The sequence below is a fragment of the Miniopterus schreibersii genome (genome assembly GCF_964146895.1).
Source record: "Miniopterus schreibersii genome assembly, chromosome: 2".
Classification (NCBI taxonomy): Eukaryota; Metazoa; Chordata; class Mammalia; order Chiroptera; family Miniopteridae; genus Miniopterus; species Miniopterus schreibersii.
Window position 1 is genome coordinate 146,926,568 of NC_138102.1, and position 15,798 is coordinate 146,942,365.

At 38.5% G+C, this 15,798-nt stretch overlaps 1 protein-coding gene across 4 annotated transcripts in view; it reads right to left on the minus strand.

Annotated features, from left to right (window-relative positions):
• The window catches only part of TMEM117 (transmembrane protein 117), a 390,862-nt gene that overhangs the window by 66,187 nt on the left and 308,877 nt on the right, over window positions 1–15,798 (minus strand). For all 4 annotated transcript variants that reach the window (XM_081129769.1, XM_081129770.1, XM_081129771.1 and 1 more), the window contains one exon: window positions 12,869–13,028. In XM_081129769.1, the coding sequence (XP_080985895.1) occupies window positions 12,869–13,028 (160 nt within the window). The remainder of the gene's footprint in view (window positions 1–12,868; window positions 13,029–15,798) is intronic.

Below are 15,798 nucleotides of genomic sequence, written 5' to 3' on the forward strand. Positions count from 1 at the left end.
CTCACGCTGCCAACTCTCTGGTTCTCTTCAGCATCTCTCTTCCTCTTTTAAAAGACCCTTGTACTTACCTTGGGCTCTCCTGGTATCTCCTGGTAATCAGGATAATCTCCCTATTTTCTAAGGTCAGCTGATTAGCAACCTTAATTCCAGTGCAACTTTAATTTCCCTTTGCTATGTAACTTAACATATCTGCAGGTTCTAGGAACTATGATGTGAGTACCTTTGGGAGTGGGAGGAATTATTCTGTCTACTACACCAGGTATTTTTAGTCACTGCTGGGGGTGTATTATATTGTTACCACCTTTCTGGAAAATTGGTATTAAAATGTCCCTGTAGATTACTGTGCATCATGGAACTGTTATATATTAATTAGATTTGAAAGTGTTCCACCCCTCTCCCTTTTCCGCATAGCTTTAAAAAAGATGTCAAAAGAACTATTGAAAATATTTACACTGGCCCTGCTCCCTCAAGTTCAGTGATGACCTACTCTTTACAGCCTCATAATCAAGTTGCCAGTCCATTCAGAGATGGGAATAATTTTCTATGACATTCAAAAACAAATCAGACTTATTTTCACTGAGAGATGAGGGACTTGGAAAGCCATTTTAGTAGTGAGATGAAGCACTCTATAAATTTGAACAGAAATAGTGAGGGTGCCTAAACACTCTAGATTTCTGGGAATCAATCATTTTAAAAAGACGTACCATCATTCTTTTAAGTATTTGTGTCATTGGGCCAATCTCAGAAAATAGACATTGAATTACCTAGACTACCTTAGAGATTAAACAGAAAATGTTTTGGAGCTACTAACCATGCAAATGCAGACAGGACTAACTCCTGGACTATGCTGAAAGTGATAAGTTTAGTGTCTTCCATGATATAAATCATCAACTCATTTTATTCTAATCCATTTATGCCCTTGTATAGCTCACTCCCCTCTCCCGGGTCACACGGCTAGAGATTTTTCCAGTTAGAAAATCTTACTTTATGAGAATCCTTCCTTTAAAGTTCTCCCATTTATATTGTTAAAACCCACACATTTTCTTCCTCTCTTTATCAAAATAAACCATAACTTTTTATTGTTTTATTATAAAAAGCATAATAAATATATATTTAAAGGTAGCCCTGCCATGAAGGGTGAACCCTTGAGTGATTCTATATGAAGATACATAACACAAAGTAGTAGTATTATTAATATTAAGTAGTTAGCAGTTGAAGTAGATGGTTGTTATTTTTGTAAATCAATAAAAGATAGATTCTCTATGACTGATTTTAGGATTATGAGCTTTTTTACAGTTTTAATTCATTTGGTGTAGTTTTCTCACTCATAAAAACAGAAACATTTACTCCTAATGTAAAAGTCAGTCACTGCAGTCCTCCATCATTCCAGTTACAAGGAAACTCCTTGGAGGGGTTCAGGGGTGGGGTGGGGGTCACCATGTCTCTCATAGTAGCCATAATATGGTAGGTCAAAGCTCAGTCATAATAATCTTACCTCTCTTTCTTCTTCAGGGATTAGGAAAAATACAACAGGGTCTGCCATGCTCAGAATCTCTTTCTGATGACTCAATCAGAATTTTCCTAGCCTTTCTCATAATACAGGGAAGAGCAATCACACCAAATGTTACCACTCTTATAGCCTCTTTTGCAGCTGTTTGTAGGGGGTATGTTAATGACAGTCATACAGGACACCAGCTGCAACTAGAAGAGTTTATGTGAACAAAAACTGGGAAACTGGGCTCAGAGAAATGTATGGTAGACTCATTTGGGTAGAAATAGTTGTGCTTTGCAAAATATGAAGAAACTGAACTACATGATAAATATTTCTAGACTCTATACCAAATTTAATTCATAAATTGTCTCATGTCAATAGGACCTTAAATAAGCCCTGTAAAAACAAATTTTTCAATATCTGATCAATGCAAATATGATTCTCACATAGGAAATTTATAAGTAGCTCATACAAATACATTGATCCCATAGCCTAAAAACAAAAATAATATTGCTTTCATTTGGAATAAAACATGATTATTGAGTCCCAGTGACTTGCCAGGTACCGGTCTAGGTGCTGGTCGATGTTTAAGCAATATCTGTTGACTATTCTCTGTGTTGGACCAGAACTATTCCATGTAATTCTCACAACTTTTCAGTGAAATGATTACATACATGCAAACAAACAAATGCAATCCAACAGGGAATAACTATAATTGAAGTTTCTAAAAACTGCCATGGACATATAAGAAAAGAAGCGCTTATCAGATGAGGCTTCACAGAGAGGGGGCCATTTAAGTTGAGGGTTAAAAGATAGCTGAGGGCAACCAAGCATGCACCTTGAGGAGAGGCCCTCATATTGCCAAGGCCCACACCATGAAAAACACGTTATGACTTGGTAATCAGCTGGAATTTCAGAATTAATGGAGTATAAAATGTAGCTGTGGGGTAGAGGAGGGGAAGGAGGGTGATATCAGGAAGAAGCCAGCAGCCAGGTGTGTACTAGATGACGAAAGGCCTAGTATGGCAAGCAAAGGGATTTCTATTAGAGGAACTCTGAGGATGATATTTTTTTGTTAAGAAGATTACTTTGGAGAAATGGTATAAGACTAAAAGAAAGAGTATTATACTCATATAAGTGCAAGTTGGTGGTAACCTGAACTAACGCAGAGGTTATAACAGTCTAAAGGAGAAACAGATTCAAGAGATATTTGGCAAGAAGAACGCGTAAGCTTGACGATTGACCTGAAGATAAGTGAGAAAGAGAAATCTCGGATATTCCCTGGGTTGGTGGCTTGAGTGACAGAGTGGATAACAGTCTGGGGGATTCCTGATAGGTTGGTGGTTTGGACATGATGATCCAGAGAAGCTTACGGAACACCTATGTGGATAGAGCAGTTGGCAGTGAGACATCCAGGCCTAAAGTCCAGCAGAGACACTTGGACTTGAGCAAGACCAGCCTATAAGGAGAACCTGAAGCCACGGCAGAGCTTGAAACTGACTTGAAAAAAATAGCTGAGAGGAAATGTTAAGGGAAGCTGGGCACAACCTCAGAGGACACTGATGTTTAAGAAGTAGTTAGAGGAAGGGGTTTTGACAAACTGGACTGAAAAGAGACTTAGAGTTTGGCTTTGAGTCAATAAAGAGATAGTTTCATGGAAACCAAAAGAAGAGACAACTTCAAAAGTTGAATTAGGAAGCAGTCACAAGGGAAGATGAAAGCACCCACCAGGCCTTATTTATTCACTCACTTACAAGTAAGGACCGGATCGTTTTCACGTTCCAAAAATCAGCATGTACCTTGGCCTCCATGACCTTGTCCTTTCCCTGACTCTTGACCTAAAGCCCATCTTGAATTGAAAGAGGAGGTTGGGGATGGGGAGATATCATGCCAAAAAGACTGTAGAATTACATTTGTAACTAAAATTTTCTTGGGAAGCAGGATGTAGGATAGAGCAAAACTATTCAGAAAATCCTCTCTCTTCCCAGTTCTATTAGCTGTGGCAGCTGTCATCTCTATGTCTTCTCTATTTCCCCATAACAATTCCTCCCAACCTCTGGCTCCTCCTGTCCTACTGCACAGGCAAGAATCCCCTTCTAGGTCTCCGGTTTCTTCATTTTTGCATCCATACCTCAGACCCTGTTTATTAAATCAAAGGATATTTCTTGGTACTCACCCTTCTTTAGAAGGCCCAGGAAAGGATGAAAAAATATATAAACATTTAGTTTTTTCCCTGGACACATATATTTTTATATAAAGTTACTTTGCTACAAAACTGAGAAAAATATACCTCTCTTTGGTTTCATGCTATTCTTGCCCTTGAGATCTTACTCAACTTGTCTAGTAAATGTGCTCAGCTACTGCAATCAAACAAAGATTAAGAAATGGTAAGAATCTTAGACATAAACGCACTGTTTTTCAGCAAAGGAATATTTATAAAATATATTTTCATCAAAAACTAGAGAAAAACACACCAGGTACATATTTGGCTTTCATTGCTCAGCTCTCAGAGTAGGCACCACAGGAATGATGTAGTTTTATAGAAGAAATGCAAAATTCTGAACAATTCCCCAAACGTCATCAAATGCAATAAATCCCAAGTAACAGCTGGCAATTTGGAATTTTCTTGGGGCTCTTTGATATAAAGTCATCTGAATCAAAGTAACAACAAACGGACACTTATTACTAGTATTTAACTTAGAGCAGAGTTTCAGAGAAACAACATTGGGGCTAAGTAAAAACTCAACTTCACAGAACAAATTCCCTGGTGATTCTGATACCACTAGATGAGAGGAGGTCCCAAGAGTCTGCATTTTTAACCAGCACACAGTGGACTCTAATGCAGTGACCATTGTCCCGAGAATCATCTGTGGTGCCTAGTCATTCCCAGGCGCCACTGCACTGCCAGCTTACTAAACCAGAAACATCTGGCAATCTTCCCTAAACAGAGAATTCACACTTTTCTAAAGATTTTGGTGATTCTTATAAATTTTTTGTCAGCTCGGCAAAAAATATAACATATTTTTTGGTCTGCCACAGAATTTTAGTAATTAGTTTATGTGTGCATGAGAAGAAGGTTGAAAATCGCTGCCTCTATTCTAACTAGACTGGACTGAGTCGCCTGTTGCACAACGTTCCCCAAGGCTCCTCTTTATGGCCAACTCCAGACTTAATGGACCTTTGACTTAGCAGCTACCTGTTGGGATAGTGGGTTGAGATTTGGAAGACCCAGTTTCTAGACTGAGCCCGGCCAGTGACTAATTTTATGACCTCAGGCTTCAGCTGTAAATATCAGGATGTGATCATATGGTCCTAAATGTTTCTCCTGCTCTAAAATTCTATAATTCTAAGGTGATATTAAAACTGTCTAAAAATGGTTGTTTCTCATTTTTTATTTTAGGCATGAGATGAAATGAATGTTCTGAGTTACTGGGAGTGGTTGTACTGGCTTCCACGAACTTGTTCCTAGCTTTATTATTGTACCTTAAAAACTTAATAAAGAAGCCCATAAAAAAAACACTCATATCCTTGACACTCCATTAAGACTAGTTACAAAGAATTGGCCCATCTGTACCGGGGAGAGGACATCTGAAATGAATTTCTGCCAGCAGGACTTACACATAGCATCCCTTATAACATTCTGACCTGAAGTACAACCATACTCTGAGTTCAAAACCTGCCCCAGAGGACCTGTGTGCCTAATGAAATGACTGAATGTGTCAGTCTTCAACAGTGTACTTTTTTATGTATATTTTATTTTTATTTCTTAAAATTTATCTTTATTGTTGAAAGTATTTCAGATGTCCACTTTTTCCTCCCATTGCTCTCCTCCACCTGGCATCTGCGCCCCCCGCCCCCCGCAGGCCTTCTCCACACTATTGTCTGTGTCCATGGGTTATGCATATATGCATAAAAGTTCTTTGATTAATCACTTCCCCCTACTCCCTCACCCTCGCCTTCTTCTGAAATTCGTCAGACTGTTTCATAGTTCTATGTCTCTGGATCTATTTTGATGATCAGTTTATTTTGTTCATTAGATTCCACTTTTTAAAAAATCTTGTATAAGTGTTGCAATGACAAGTGGCAACTGCAACACATGACTTCCAGGGCCAACCGTGAAACACACATGCAAAGATGGGGGTGAAGGCCAATGGGGGCCATTGTTTTAGAGTGATGATCAGGCACCAATCATTCTATAGCACCTAGGAACAACCATGCATCTATTGGGAAAATAAAATTCAAAGGAGTTATGTCTTGCTGCCTCATGTGGCTGTGAAAAATTATTGCTCATGTGCAATAGTATAGAATCTATATCTTCCCAGTTTTAAAAGCATGCTCTAGCTCTTTTTAAAGAAGAAATACCTTGGGGATTAGAGTACTTAAATTGGGATAAAACTTAAATGTTTCTATTTTCCACTTGCTTAACCAAATCGTACCATTCCTTCAAGCTACATTCTTCCTACATTATCCATAAAGACTTGAGTGATCTCTTTTGCTCACAATAATCCTCATAAAACTTACTGCCTGTTTCAAAATTGTGATCTATAGCATACACTCACCAGACTATTAGTTTCATTTTCAAGTGTGTTTGTCACCCCAGTACCCATGATTGGCTCCTAAATTTTTTTTGTCTGTTAACCCCAATGCATCCAGCTCAACTATTACCTTCTGCCGGAATGTTCCTGTTATCATGAGTCACCTGCCAAGATGTTCTCTGGCAACCCCTGCAGACTGTCCACTTGGCCGGACTCCTCCGTGTTGCATGGACATGAGATACCATGGTAAGTCTGTCTACTGTTTGGAGGCTAGTCGCTGGGGCTACTAACAAATATATCAAGGTTGCCCTTTATGATTCTCCTTGAACAGTCTTTCTTTCCACTGGGCCAGAACTGATGTCAGATACACAAAATGGTAACAGTAAACAAGGGTGAGATTCAACATCTTAGGCACATAAACACAGTAGGCATTTAGGATTAATCCTGGTAATACTTAAACTATAAGCTCCTATTCCATGTAATCACTTGGGACCTATGACAGAAATGATTATTACTGTGTTTTCAAACAGGAGTCGAAACCATGAGCAAGAAAAATGAAGATATAAAACAATTGTGAAAAGGAATCTAAAGTACTTTGAAGAAGGTTATACAGTATAAGGTATTCCCAAAGCTGAAGAATATATTAAAACAACTCTTTTAATTTAAACAACTCTTTCTAGGTAGCATGTAAACAAAATCAGTTGGAATAACTCATTCTGAAAATATATGCCAATTTTTCTAAACAGCATGGCTATTAAATCAAAAAGGTTCATGCTTGTTGCTCTGCCCTATGTTCTGAAGTGACTGATTTTACTTTCAACAGCTATGACCCCAGAAGAAGTACCCTACTAAAGTCAGGTCAATGGGGTTTTAAAATATAGTCTATCAGGAGTCATAATGTCTGTTTTTTAAACTAGTCAACCTACTTCTGAGATCCATGCCCCAAACAGAAAGCAAACACATTGAAGATGTTACACAGTGAAATGTTTGTAGAATTGTAATTTTCATAATTATTTTTTCAGTGCATTAAATAATTACTTTTCAGAAAATATCGCTTCTCTCTAAGTGCTTTTCAACTAGATCAAGAGTCCTCTTTAACACTTAATGAAGCAATTTATTCATATTTTTATTTGGATGTTTAGTATCTCTAAAATTATAATTCAGTGGAAATGACCTAATCTAATATTATTGATGGTTCATTCTCCTGTTGTTGGTAAATATTTTATATGTTGAAAAAATCTCATGATTTTTGGTTTTTCTGAAATAATGTTGTGTTCATTTCCTATACTTATTCTTTCATTTGGCAAATATTTATGGTAACACTGCAGTGCACTGAACATTAGCTAGTGGTGGGAATGAAAAGACTGAAAAAACACATTTCCTCTTTTCAAAGAACTCACATCTTGCAGGAGGTAAGTAGATACAAAGGTACAAAGCAGGTATGTAGATAAATTGTAAGAAAGAAGTGTTGAAAAAATGCATCAACAGTGTGAGTATTCACCAAAATATGATCCTTGAATCTTTCTTCTCTTTAAAAGCCTCTCTTCTGTAAGACTTCTCTCATCACCTTGAAACCCACAAAGTTAAGTATTATATGTATAATGTTATTTTATATTAAGTATCTGTTCATATATATAAATCTAAGATACACACACACACATACACACAATCTCATGGGAGATGCCTTCTAGAGGAGAGGCTGTTAAACAGAAGAAAGGTTTAAGAATATATATACATATACATATATATATAGAGAGAGGGGGGGTATGATCGATGATATAGATAGATATATAGATAGATACTAGATACAGGTATATAGTTACAGATTAGATATACATATTTCTTTCAAAACCTTTCCTCCTGGGCACTTTGCTCAGCAGATGCTATCTCTTTTTTCCTTTATATTTCAGCTCCTAGCTTTTTTCAAGAAGAATGAATTTAATTTTCCCCTTTTTATTGAATTTATTGGGGTGACACTGTTTAGCAAAATTATACAGGTTCCAGGTGCATAACTCTACAACACATCATCTTTATATTGTGCTGTGTGTTCACCACCCCAAGTCAAGTCTCTGCCCATCACCACGTATCCCCTCTTTTCCCTCCCCCACTCCCCACTCTCCACTCCCCAGCAATCACTACACTGCCATCCATGTCCATGAGGTTTTTTTCTCCTTTTTTGTCTTTTTTGCTCAATCCCTACACACAACCCCGCTATCTTGATGCTAGATTGCATGGATCCAGTTGTGAAACTCAACAGTTTTAAAATTCCGCTACACCAATCCCCTAGAGTTCAGCTATAGAAAGCATTTCTGAGAGACAAAGAAGAGATGAACACTTCCCAACAGCTATCACTCCCTCAGTCCCTGCGGTCATTTCCGCTGCCCACCCGCCCACCTCCACCCCTCCACATGCACTAGAGAAGTTTACTGGCTCCTCAAGTCATCCCCACCTGTAGCCATCTTTCTGGCTGCTCACCTGTCTTCCCTCCCTTCCTCTCTCTTCCCTCTCTCTCTCTGTCTCCTCCTGTCTAATAAAACGCACAGAACATTCTTTATGTTATGAAGAGAAACTTCCTCTCTTCTAAAGCCTTCATATCAGCAAGCAGATCCTGGGTTGGTGGGGAGATGAATTTAAAATGTGGTAAAGGTAGAAATGTTACTTTCTACCTGGATAATTCTTCCAAATAAATAATTCTTTCTAAAATGTCTCTACTTTTCTACTCTTATTCAGTCTATTAAATTATTAATTTCTCTCTGCAACTACAAACTCCTGAGGACTGTGTCACTGATCTTTGATCTCCTTTCCCCTGTCCTCTGTCTGCAGCAGCCAAGGGGATGCACACTAGGAATGGATTCCTAAATGTTTTCTGAACTTAACGGGACAAAACTGAGTTCTTACCTTGATGATAATGATACTGATCTCAGCTGGGAAAATTTTTCTTGTTCATTGATCTGCCTTTTCAAATTCTAGCTGCTGCCCTTCTACTCTTCTCTCTCCTTTGAAGCTTTCTCCTACCAATCTGTCTACTCTGATCTCTCTCTCCCTCTCATGAACTCCTAAGACACTCTGCTTTCTTTGCTCCCTCTACAACACATCATATTTAACTTGTATATCTTAGATATATCTGTTCTTAAATCTAGCAGAGGAGACGAATGGATGGGACATAACTGCAAACTAAATACTTAATGAATTGAAGGGGTACAATAAAATCAAATGCCATAATTATAAATATTAAACAGAATCTGAGATGAAGCTTTCTTAAAGGGACGTGTTCTTCATAGTTTACTTCTCGTGTCCTATAGTAATGGGTGATTTATAATGAGTCATGTTATATTTTACTGGCATCTGTTTATGCCTTAGTTCTAGAGACTTTACTAGAACTACAGAACAATCTGAAAGAACAGTTTCCACAATAAATGTAGAGAAATCCAACTATAAATATTCATAAAAATAATTATGCTTTCACTACAAGTATTCAGAATCAACTTACTGATTTTGTTAAAATTTGTACAGCAATTGTATCATATTCTTATAGTTTCTTTTCTTCTTCTTTTTTAAACCAAACATTAAAATGTCTTTCGATAGTGTAAGTTACAATTTTCTACTATTAGAAAAGCCTAGCTTCAATCGCTTTTAAACCGCTTAAAAACTTTAATGAGGGTAAACATTTAGTGAAAGTACTCACTCCATTGCTACTAATTTTACTACTTTTCTACATATATTTTTGTCTGAAATGTGTGACTATGGAATGGATTAGATCACAGTTTAGATGGTTATAGTCTTGTTAGGTGCCTGTATTATATATTTTAAATGTCTTGAGTATATATGCCTCTGGGGCTCTGATTCTTTAAACTCACTCTTACCACATGCGCTAGTTCCCAGAACTTCAACATGATGCCCCCAAAGGGGGACAGAGCTTGCCTGAGGCTCAGTGCGGAAGCGCCACGTGTCCCCACCCGGCAGTCACTGGGCCTCCTGCCGCCGGGTGAGGCTCCGGCAGGGCGCCTCCCGGGCTGTACAGCTCTAAGCTCTGGCTCCTGCTCTGCGGGGCAGCGAATGCTCATCTGCAGTCCAGGTACCAAGTTCCAAGATGCTAAAGCAAGAAGCAATCACATGCTTGCAATGAGGGGGCTGGAGCAGTCCGCAGTGGCAGGGGCTAGGTGAGCAGACTAGAAGAGACACAGATCTGGGGAGGGAAAAGAGGCTCACAGACATCCTGGAAAAAGTGTGCTGTGGTCAAGCCCGAGCAGCAAGCCCTTTGGTCTGGGGATGGGCTAGAGCACAGGAGACGGGGGAGGAAACACAGCCAGGGTCAGGCCGTGGAGGGCACTCAGAGGCGCTCCTGGAGTCTGGGCTTTATTCTTGGACAGTGAGGAGTCACTGGCCGTTTCTGGCTAAGAAGTGACACGTACAACATGGCATTTCAGATGAGAAGGTTATGTATAGGGTATATGGGACTGGGGACATCTGGGGGCAGAAGGTTCCACAGGAGATTATTTCACAATCGTACAGAGGAGAGGCAGGACTGGAGTGGCCGCAGAGAAAGAGAAGGAAGGGTTCAGCTACAAGAGACAGAGCAAAAGATGAACCGTAGGCTTGGCCAGATGACTCAGTGTTGGGGGAAAAGGCAAATGAGTTAAGAGACTTGCTTCTTGGGCCTCAGTTTTTTCACTTTGTATTAGGTAACTACTATTTTGGCTGTTGAGGCCCACCCTCTCTCCCCTTTCCTTTGGGACTGCCTCACCTTGAGACTGCTCACAGAAGGGCACAGTTCAGTCCTGTCCCAGTAATCTGGAGTCAGGCACCTAGAGAGTGGTCTCCCTATGAGCTGCTGGTTGTGTCCATCGGTGAGCTGGGAAGCTGAAAAAGCTGCTTTGCAGTAAGAGAGAAAAGGAAAGCAGAAGTGGGGGGCGATATGAGAAACAGAGAAGAAAAGGTAGGTTCGGGTTCCCTGTTACACTTTACTCTTTGCTTTCACGTGTCGCCAAAACGCAACTGCATCCCTCCCCCAATTCTGTAAGACATTCTTATGACACAGGAATACATTCTCCCTTCTATAAGCTGGCTTGTCAGGGTTACTGTTACTTGTAGCCAAAATGGTATATTCCTCAGCACGAATTCTCTATGTTCAGTCAACTGGTGCTCTGGCTCCTCTCTGATCACTTCAGCACTTTACTAGTCAGGAAACATTTTCACGCCATTTCCTACATCCAGAATGTCTTTCCCTTCCCAATCCTGCTGACTCTGCCTGCAGAAATCTTGACTATAATGCTTTTCTTCCATCTCTCTCTATTAGGTAAATTTTGAATGAGTCCATAATATCTGTAAATTGTAATGCTACATTTTCCCACTTCAAGTCCCTGCTTTTAGTGAACTATTGGAAGAATAATTAAAACTGTATAAATAAGGTAGAAGGTGGTGGATGGCAGCAGGAAATCAGGAAATGTATGCTCTCACATATACAAGTTCAAATTCAAAAGACAGTGGTCTACTTATCTACTAATACCTTTGACTCTAGGATGGGTTCAAAGAGGTACCAGTGGGCCACTGGGCCAAAGCAGATATTTCACTTAAGGAAGTATATTAGTTAGGAACATTAGATGGCAGGAGAAAAAATAGCCTTTAAATAAGCAATGCCTGATACATAATTGCATAAGTACTGTAAATGTACTAGATATGGAACCCCCCAATGCTTTCTTACTCAAAATCCAGGGCTTTCTCCACTATGTGAAACTATTCCACTGGAAATAAAAGAACAAATATTTCAATTTTCAGATGAAACAAAGAATTCAATGCTGTATCTTGAAATAATTTTTAAACCAATAATGTATTTTCAATGATCATCCATTAAAATAGTTACATACTCTAGGAACCATATTGAACCTAATGTTAGGGTTCTATTATATACCCCCAAAATTGGCTGTTTTTCTCCTTTTCTTCTTTTAAGACACTACAGAATATTCCTTATAAAGGTATCTTTTTACCTCTAGACAGGAGAAAACCAATCTGCTGTCCTGTGAAATCTCACATAAGTGTAGAACACAAAGGAGTATACTTTCCCTTCAGCAATGGTAGCCTTTGTTCTAATAACTTATAATGCCTTGGGAGGAAAAATCCCAAAATCACCTTACAAAAGCAATAAGAAAATGTCCAGCAAATGGATGGGCACTTAATGAGCAAGATAAAATGCCAAGAAATAGTAATGTCTCTTTCTGTCCCATTCAAAGGACACTCTTATGACCCCAAAGCATTCACACTGGAAGATTACACGAGCAGCACTGGTTAGCACGATGCTATTGTACAAACAATCTGCTGCTAAGCAGGGCAGAAATATTGTTTACATGATAATGGAAGGGTCTCTGGTGAATGCTGAAAGAAAGTGATAATTTCCATAACCAGAAAAAGCATTTTTATGTCATTCTATTTCAACCGCTATCAACCCCGAGTTGCTTCGGCAATTGCTTATCCCGGTTTTGCTGGCTCTCTATCACCCTCATCTCTGCAGCTTTCCATTTCCTGAATGACAGGGGGTCTTTTGTGTTTTGTTCTGTTTTGTTTTTCCCCCTGAAGCCTTGGCAGGAAAACCACCATGCTGTAGAGTTTCTAGGGGCCCACTTTGCAATGTTCAGTCACTGAATTTTTGGTGCCCCTCTCATAAAAGCCCAGTTGGCATATCCTGGTAAAATTGCTGCAAATATGATCAGAGGAGGCCCCATTAATAGCAACAGTGAACGATGCACTCCTCTAGCTTTATGGAGCCTTTCCCGGTACAGTGTTTGCTGTGCTGAGAATAAAGCACAGAGCAGCTTCAATGAGAAGAGGGAAATACAAAGACACTCACCTGCATTACAATAAGGAGGTCAAAGACCAAGATGAAAGATGCCAGGAAAGCTCTGGAAACTTCATCACTGGGCAAAAATCCCCGATTCAGCTTGTCCCAGCTGATCCAGTCAGTTGTAATGACGAGGACAACCACCGAAGTCAGAGTGAACAGAACCGTCCTGCAAGGAACAACACGCTCATTAAAAGGCGTCAGACATAATGAGTGACAGAGAAAGGGGAGAGTGCATGTCACCTGTGCCATGCTCAATGTCTACCCCTTGCCAAGTACCTATGCTAGGGCATATTCACCAAAAGGAAGGTGAAAAAATAAGTAAATTAAGTGCTTTTTTTCAAAAGCAATTAGAAAAAGGTATAACAGCATCTCCTCCAAGATTTTCCTTTTTTAGGGAGATTAAGATAATGACTATAGAACAAATAATTAACAACAAAAATATTACCAATGGTCTTGGTTAGGGCAATGTGTTGCAAAGAGAACACTGGTGTGTACTTCTCACTGCATGGACATCATTTGCTGGGCGTAGGGAACGCATATGTGTAAGAGCATAAGGCAGACGGTAAATGGTGAGGAAGCCCTTGGATTCTACTCTTGTCTAACAAAAGGCCGGATGGTCAGGCCTCACATCACCATCCTCCTTGTCTGAGGAGCTCCATGGAGAAACCGCCTCCACACGCCAACAGCCCAGCCTCTTCTCACGGGCTTCAGGACATAGACAGCTCGTAGCCTAGTGATCTGGGTAGGTCACAGCCTTCTGATTGCCCATCCCTTGTTATGAGATACTAGGGGCCTGAGGTTTTTCTCTTATATATCTTTGTAGCCTCCATAAAATCCTGTATAATTATATGCAGATAAGATTCCATGAATGTTTTTAAAAATTGTAACAATTATCAATTAAGCTTTTTATAAGAATAAAAAAATAGTCTTTAATATTGTCACTCAAAGTAAATCTGAAATATGGGCAGCGAGAATTTAATCTGCCAGAGAATTGTACACCATGTAGTTAAGTCTCTGCTTTCAGAGCCATTGTGGTACCTGGATATTGTTTTGAATTGTAAAAAGGAAAATAAAAGAGAAAAATATTTTTAAAAAATTTAAAGAAAAATATAGAAAAAAATAAAAGAAAAATATAGAGGAGGAATAATACCTTTGACAAACACATACCCATTTCAGGAATTAACAAACTGTTTTTGCCCTCTAATTTTTTATAATAATTAATACTCTGAAAAGAATGCTGCAGATTATCCTAGATTTCTCTTTCTAATTCAACAAAATACAAATTTCTGAAACAAAATTTTGGGTTTCCTTTTCACATCTTATTTGGGACAAATTATTAGCATGAATTTTGAACTTTATTATAATGGATATAATATATACCTTCTTAGATAACCCCTCTCCATGAATAGAAAAGGCATATTATTTTAATTCTGGAAAATAAAAATTTCTAATAAAAATTCATTTATATTATTAAAACTACAAACTCAAAATAATTTGACTCATAATCTCCAAAATACAAATTACAGATTGCCTCTACTACCATTTAGAATATCTTTGATCATTTCCAGAAATTCAAATGGATTAAATTATTGTAAACATTATTTTTACAATTCAATAGAAAAAAAGATTGCAAATAATACATAGTTAAACCTAAGAATAATGCTATTCTAAACAAATTTTTCTCTAAGTTAGGTCAATTTGTTTGTTTTTTTGAGTTTGAGAAATTTGTAGCAAATCTGAATGAAATTACCATAATTTCTCTTGTCAACAAGGAATGTAACAGCCTCCATGAAGGAAAGATAAATACTGACTCTTCCTCAAAGCTCCTTTGGGTAACAAGGGTATTTCCTCATCACGCTTGGCTTTTCAAATGATGTCCCACGAGGATGCTATGAATATATAAGTTGCTCAGGATGCGCTGCATGGCTGAGGTTGGTAAATCATTGGGGCCTGGTTCCCTTAAGCTCATCCTTCTTTGCCCCCCAGCCTCCTTCACAAGCCCCTCAAGCCCTTGTTCCTGAGCACCAGTGTGAAGCCCCGGGGCAGCAGGCGTGCTCCAGCCACTCCAGCTCTGTGGGCAGTGCCCTTCTCTTGCTCAGAGTCCAAGGCCTACATCATCCCCTGCACTTTCCCTTAGAGATGCCTGGGGGCTCCTTTTGGGAGGATAGCTGATTATATAGGAATTCAAACTGTTATTTTATTGGTCTAAATATATAAACTGATACTGTAAAATTAAATATTCAGAGGAGCATTTTTAGATGTCAAAATCTGTGAGTCTGGAATAAGTGTCTGCTGAGCAATCAGAAACCTCATTTATTACAAGATTTACAAAAGAATTGTTTTATTCATGCCAGTAATCTCACTGTGAATGAAATCATTAAAATTAATCATTAAAACTTTTTGGTAATTGGAGTTTATCATAATGCCTGTTGTGTGAGAGCTTCCTAAGACCAAATCTGTACCAATTAACCTCTTGGATGTTTGCTTTATTTGATATATTTCATTTAATCCAATATATAATACTCTAAGAGCTTCTCATAGGTGTTTTCCTGGCTTTATTAAGTACTTCTGTTTTGACAAAGGGTATTGCTATAGATCTCAATGAAAAGTTACTGGTAATATTTTATTACTCCAAAGGGAAATTAAAGGAGGTATTCTGCCTGATATTTAATATTCAACACTACAAAGAGAATAAAAATGGCAATTTTTAAATATGAATACATACAGCTCAGAGAAAGAGCCCTAAAAATAAAGACTTGGGAGAACAGAAAAAAGAAAGGGAATAGGGGGACCAAAATACATTAATTAGTCATTAGACAGCGTAAATTATATTCAGTGCTTTGGCTAGATTTGGCTGAAGAAACAAATGTGTTGCATGTGGTCTGATTTTCTGAGCTACTTCTTTTAAAATTGATATATTTTACCAATGTTATGAT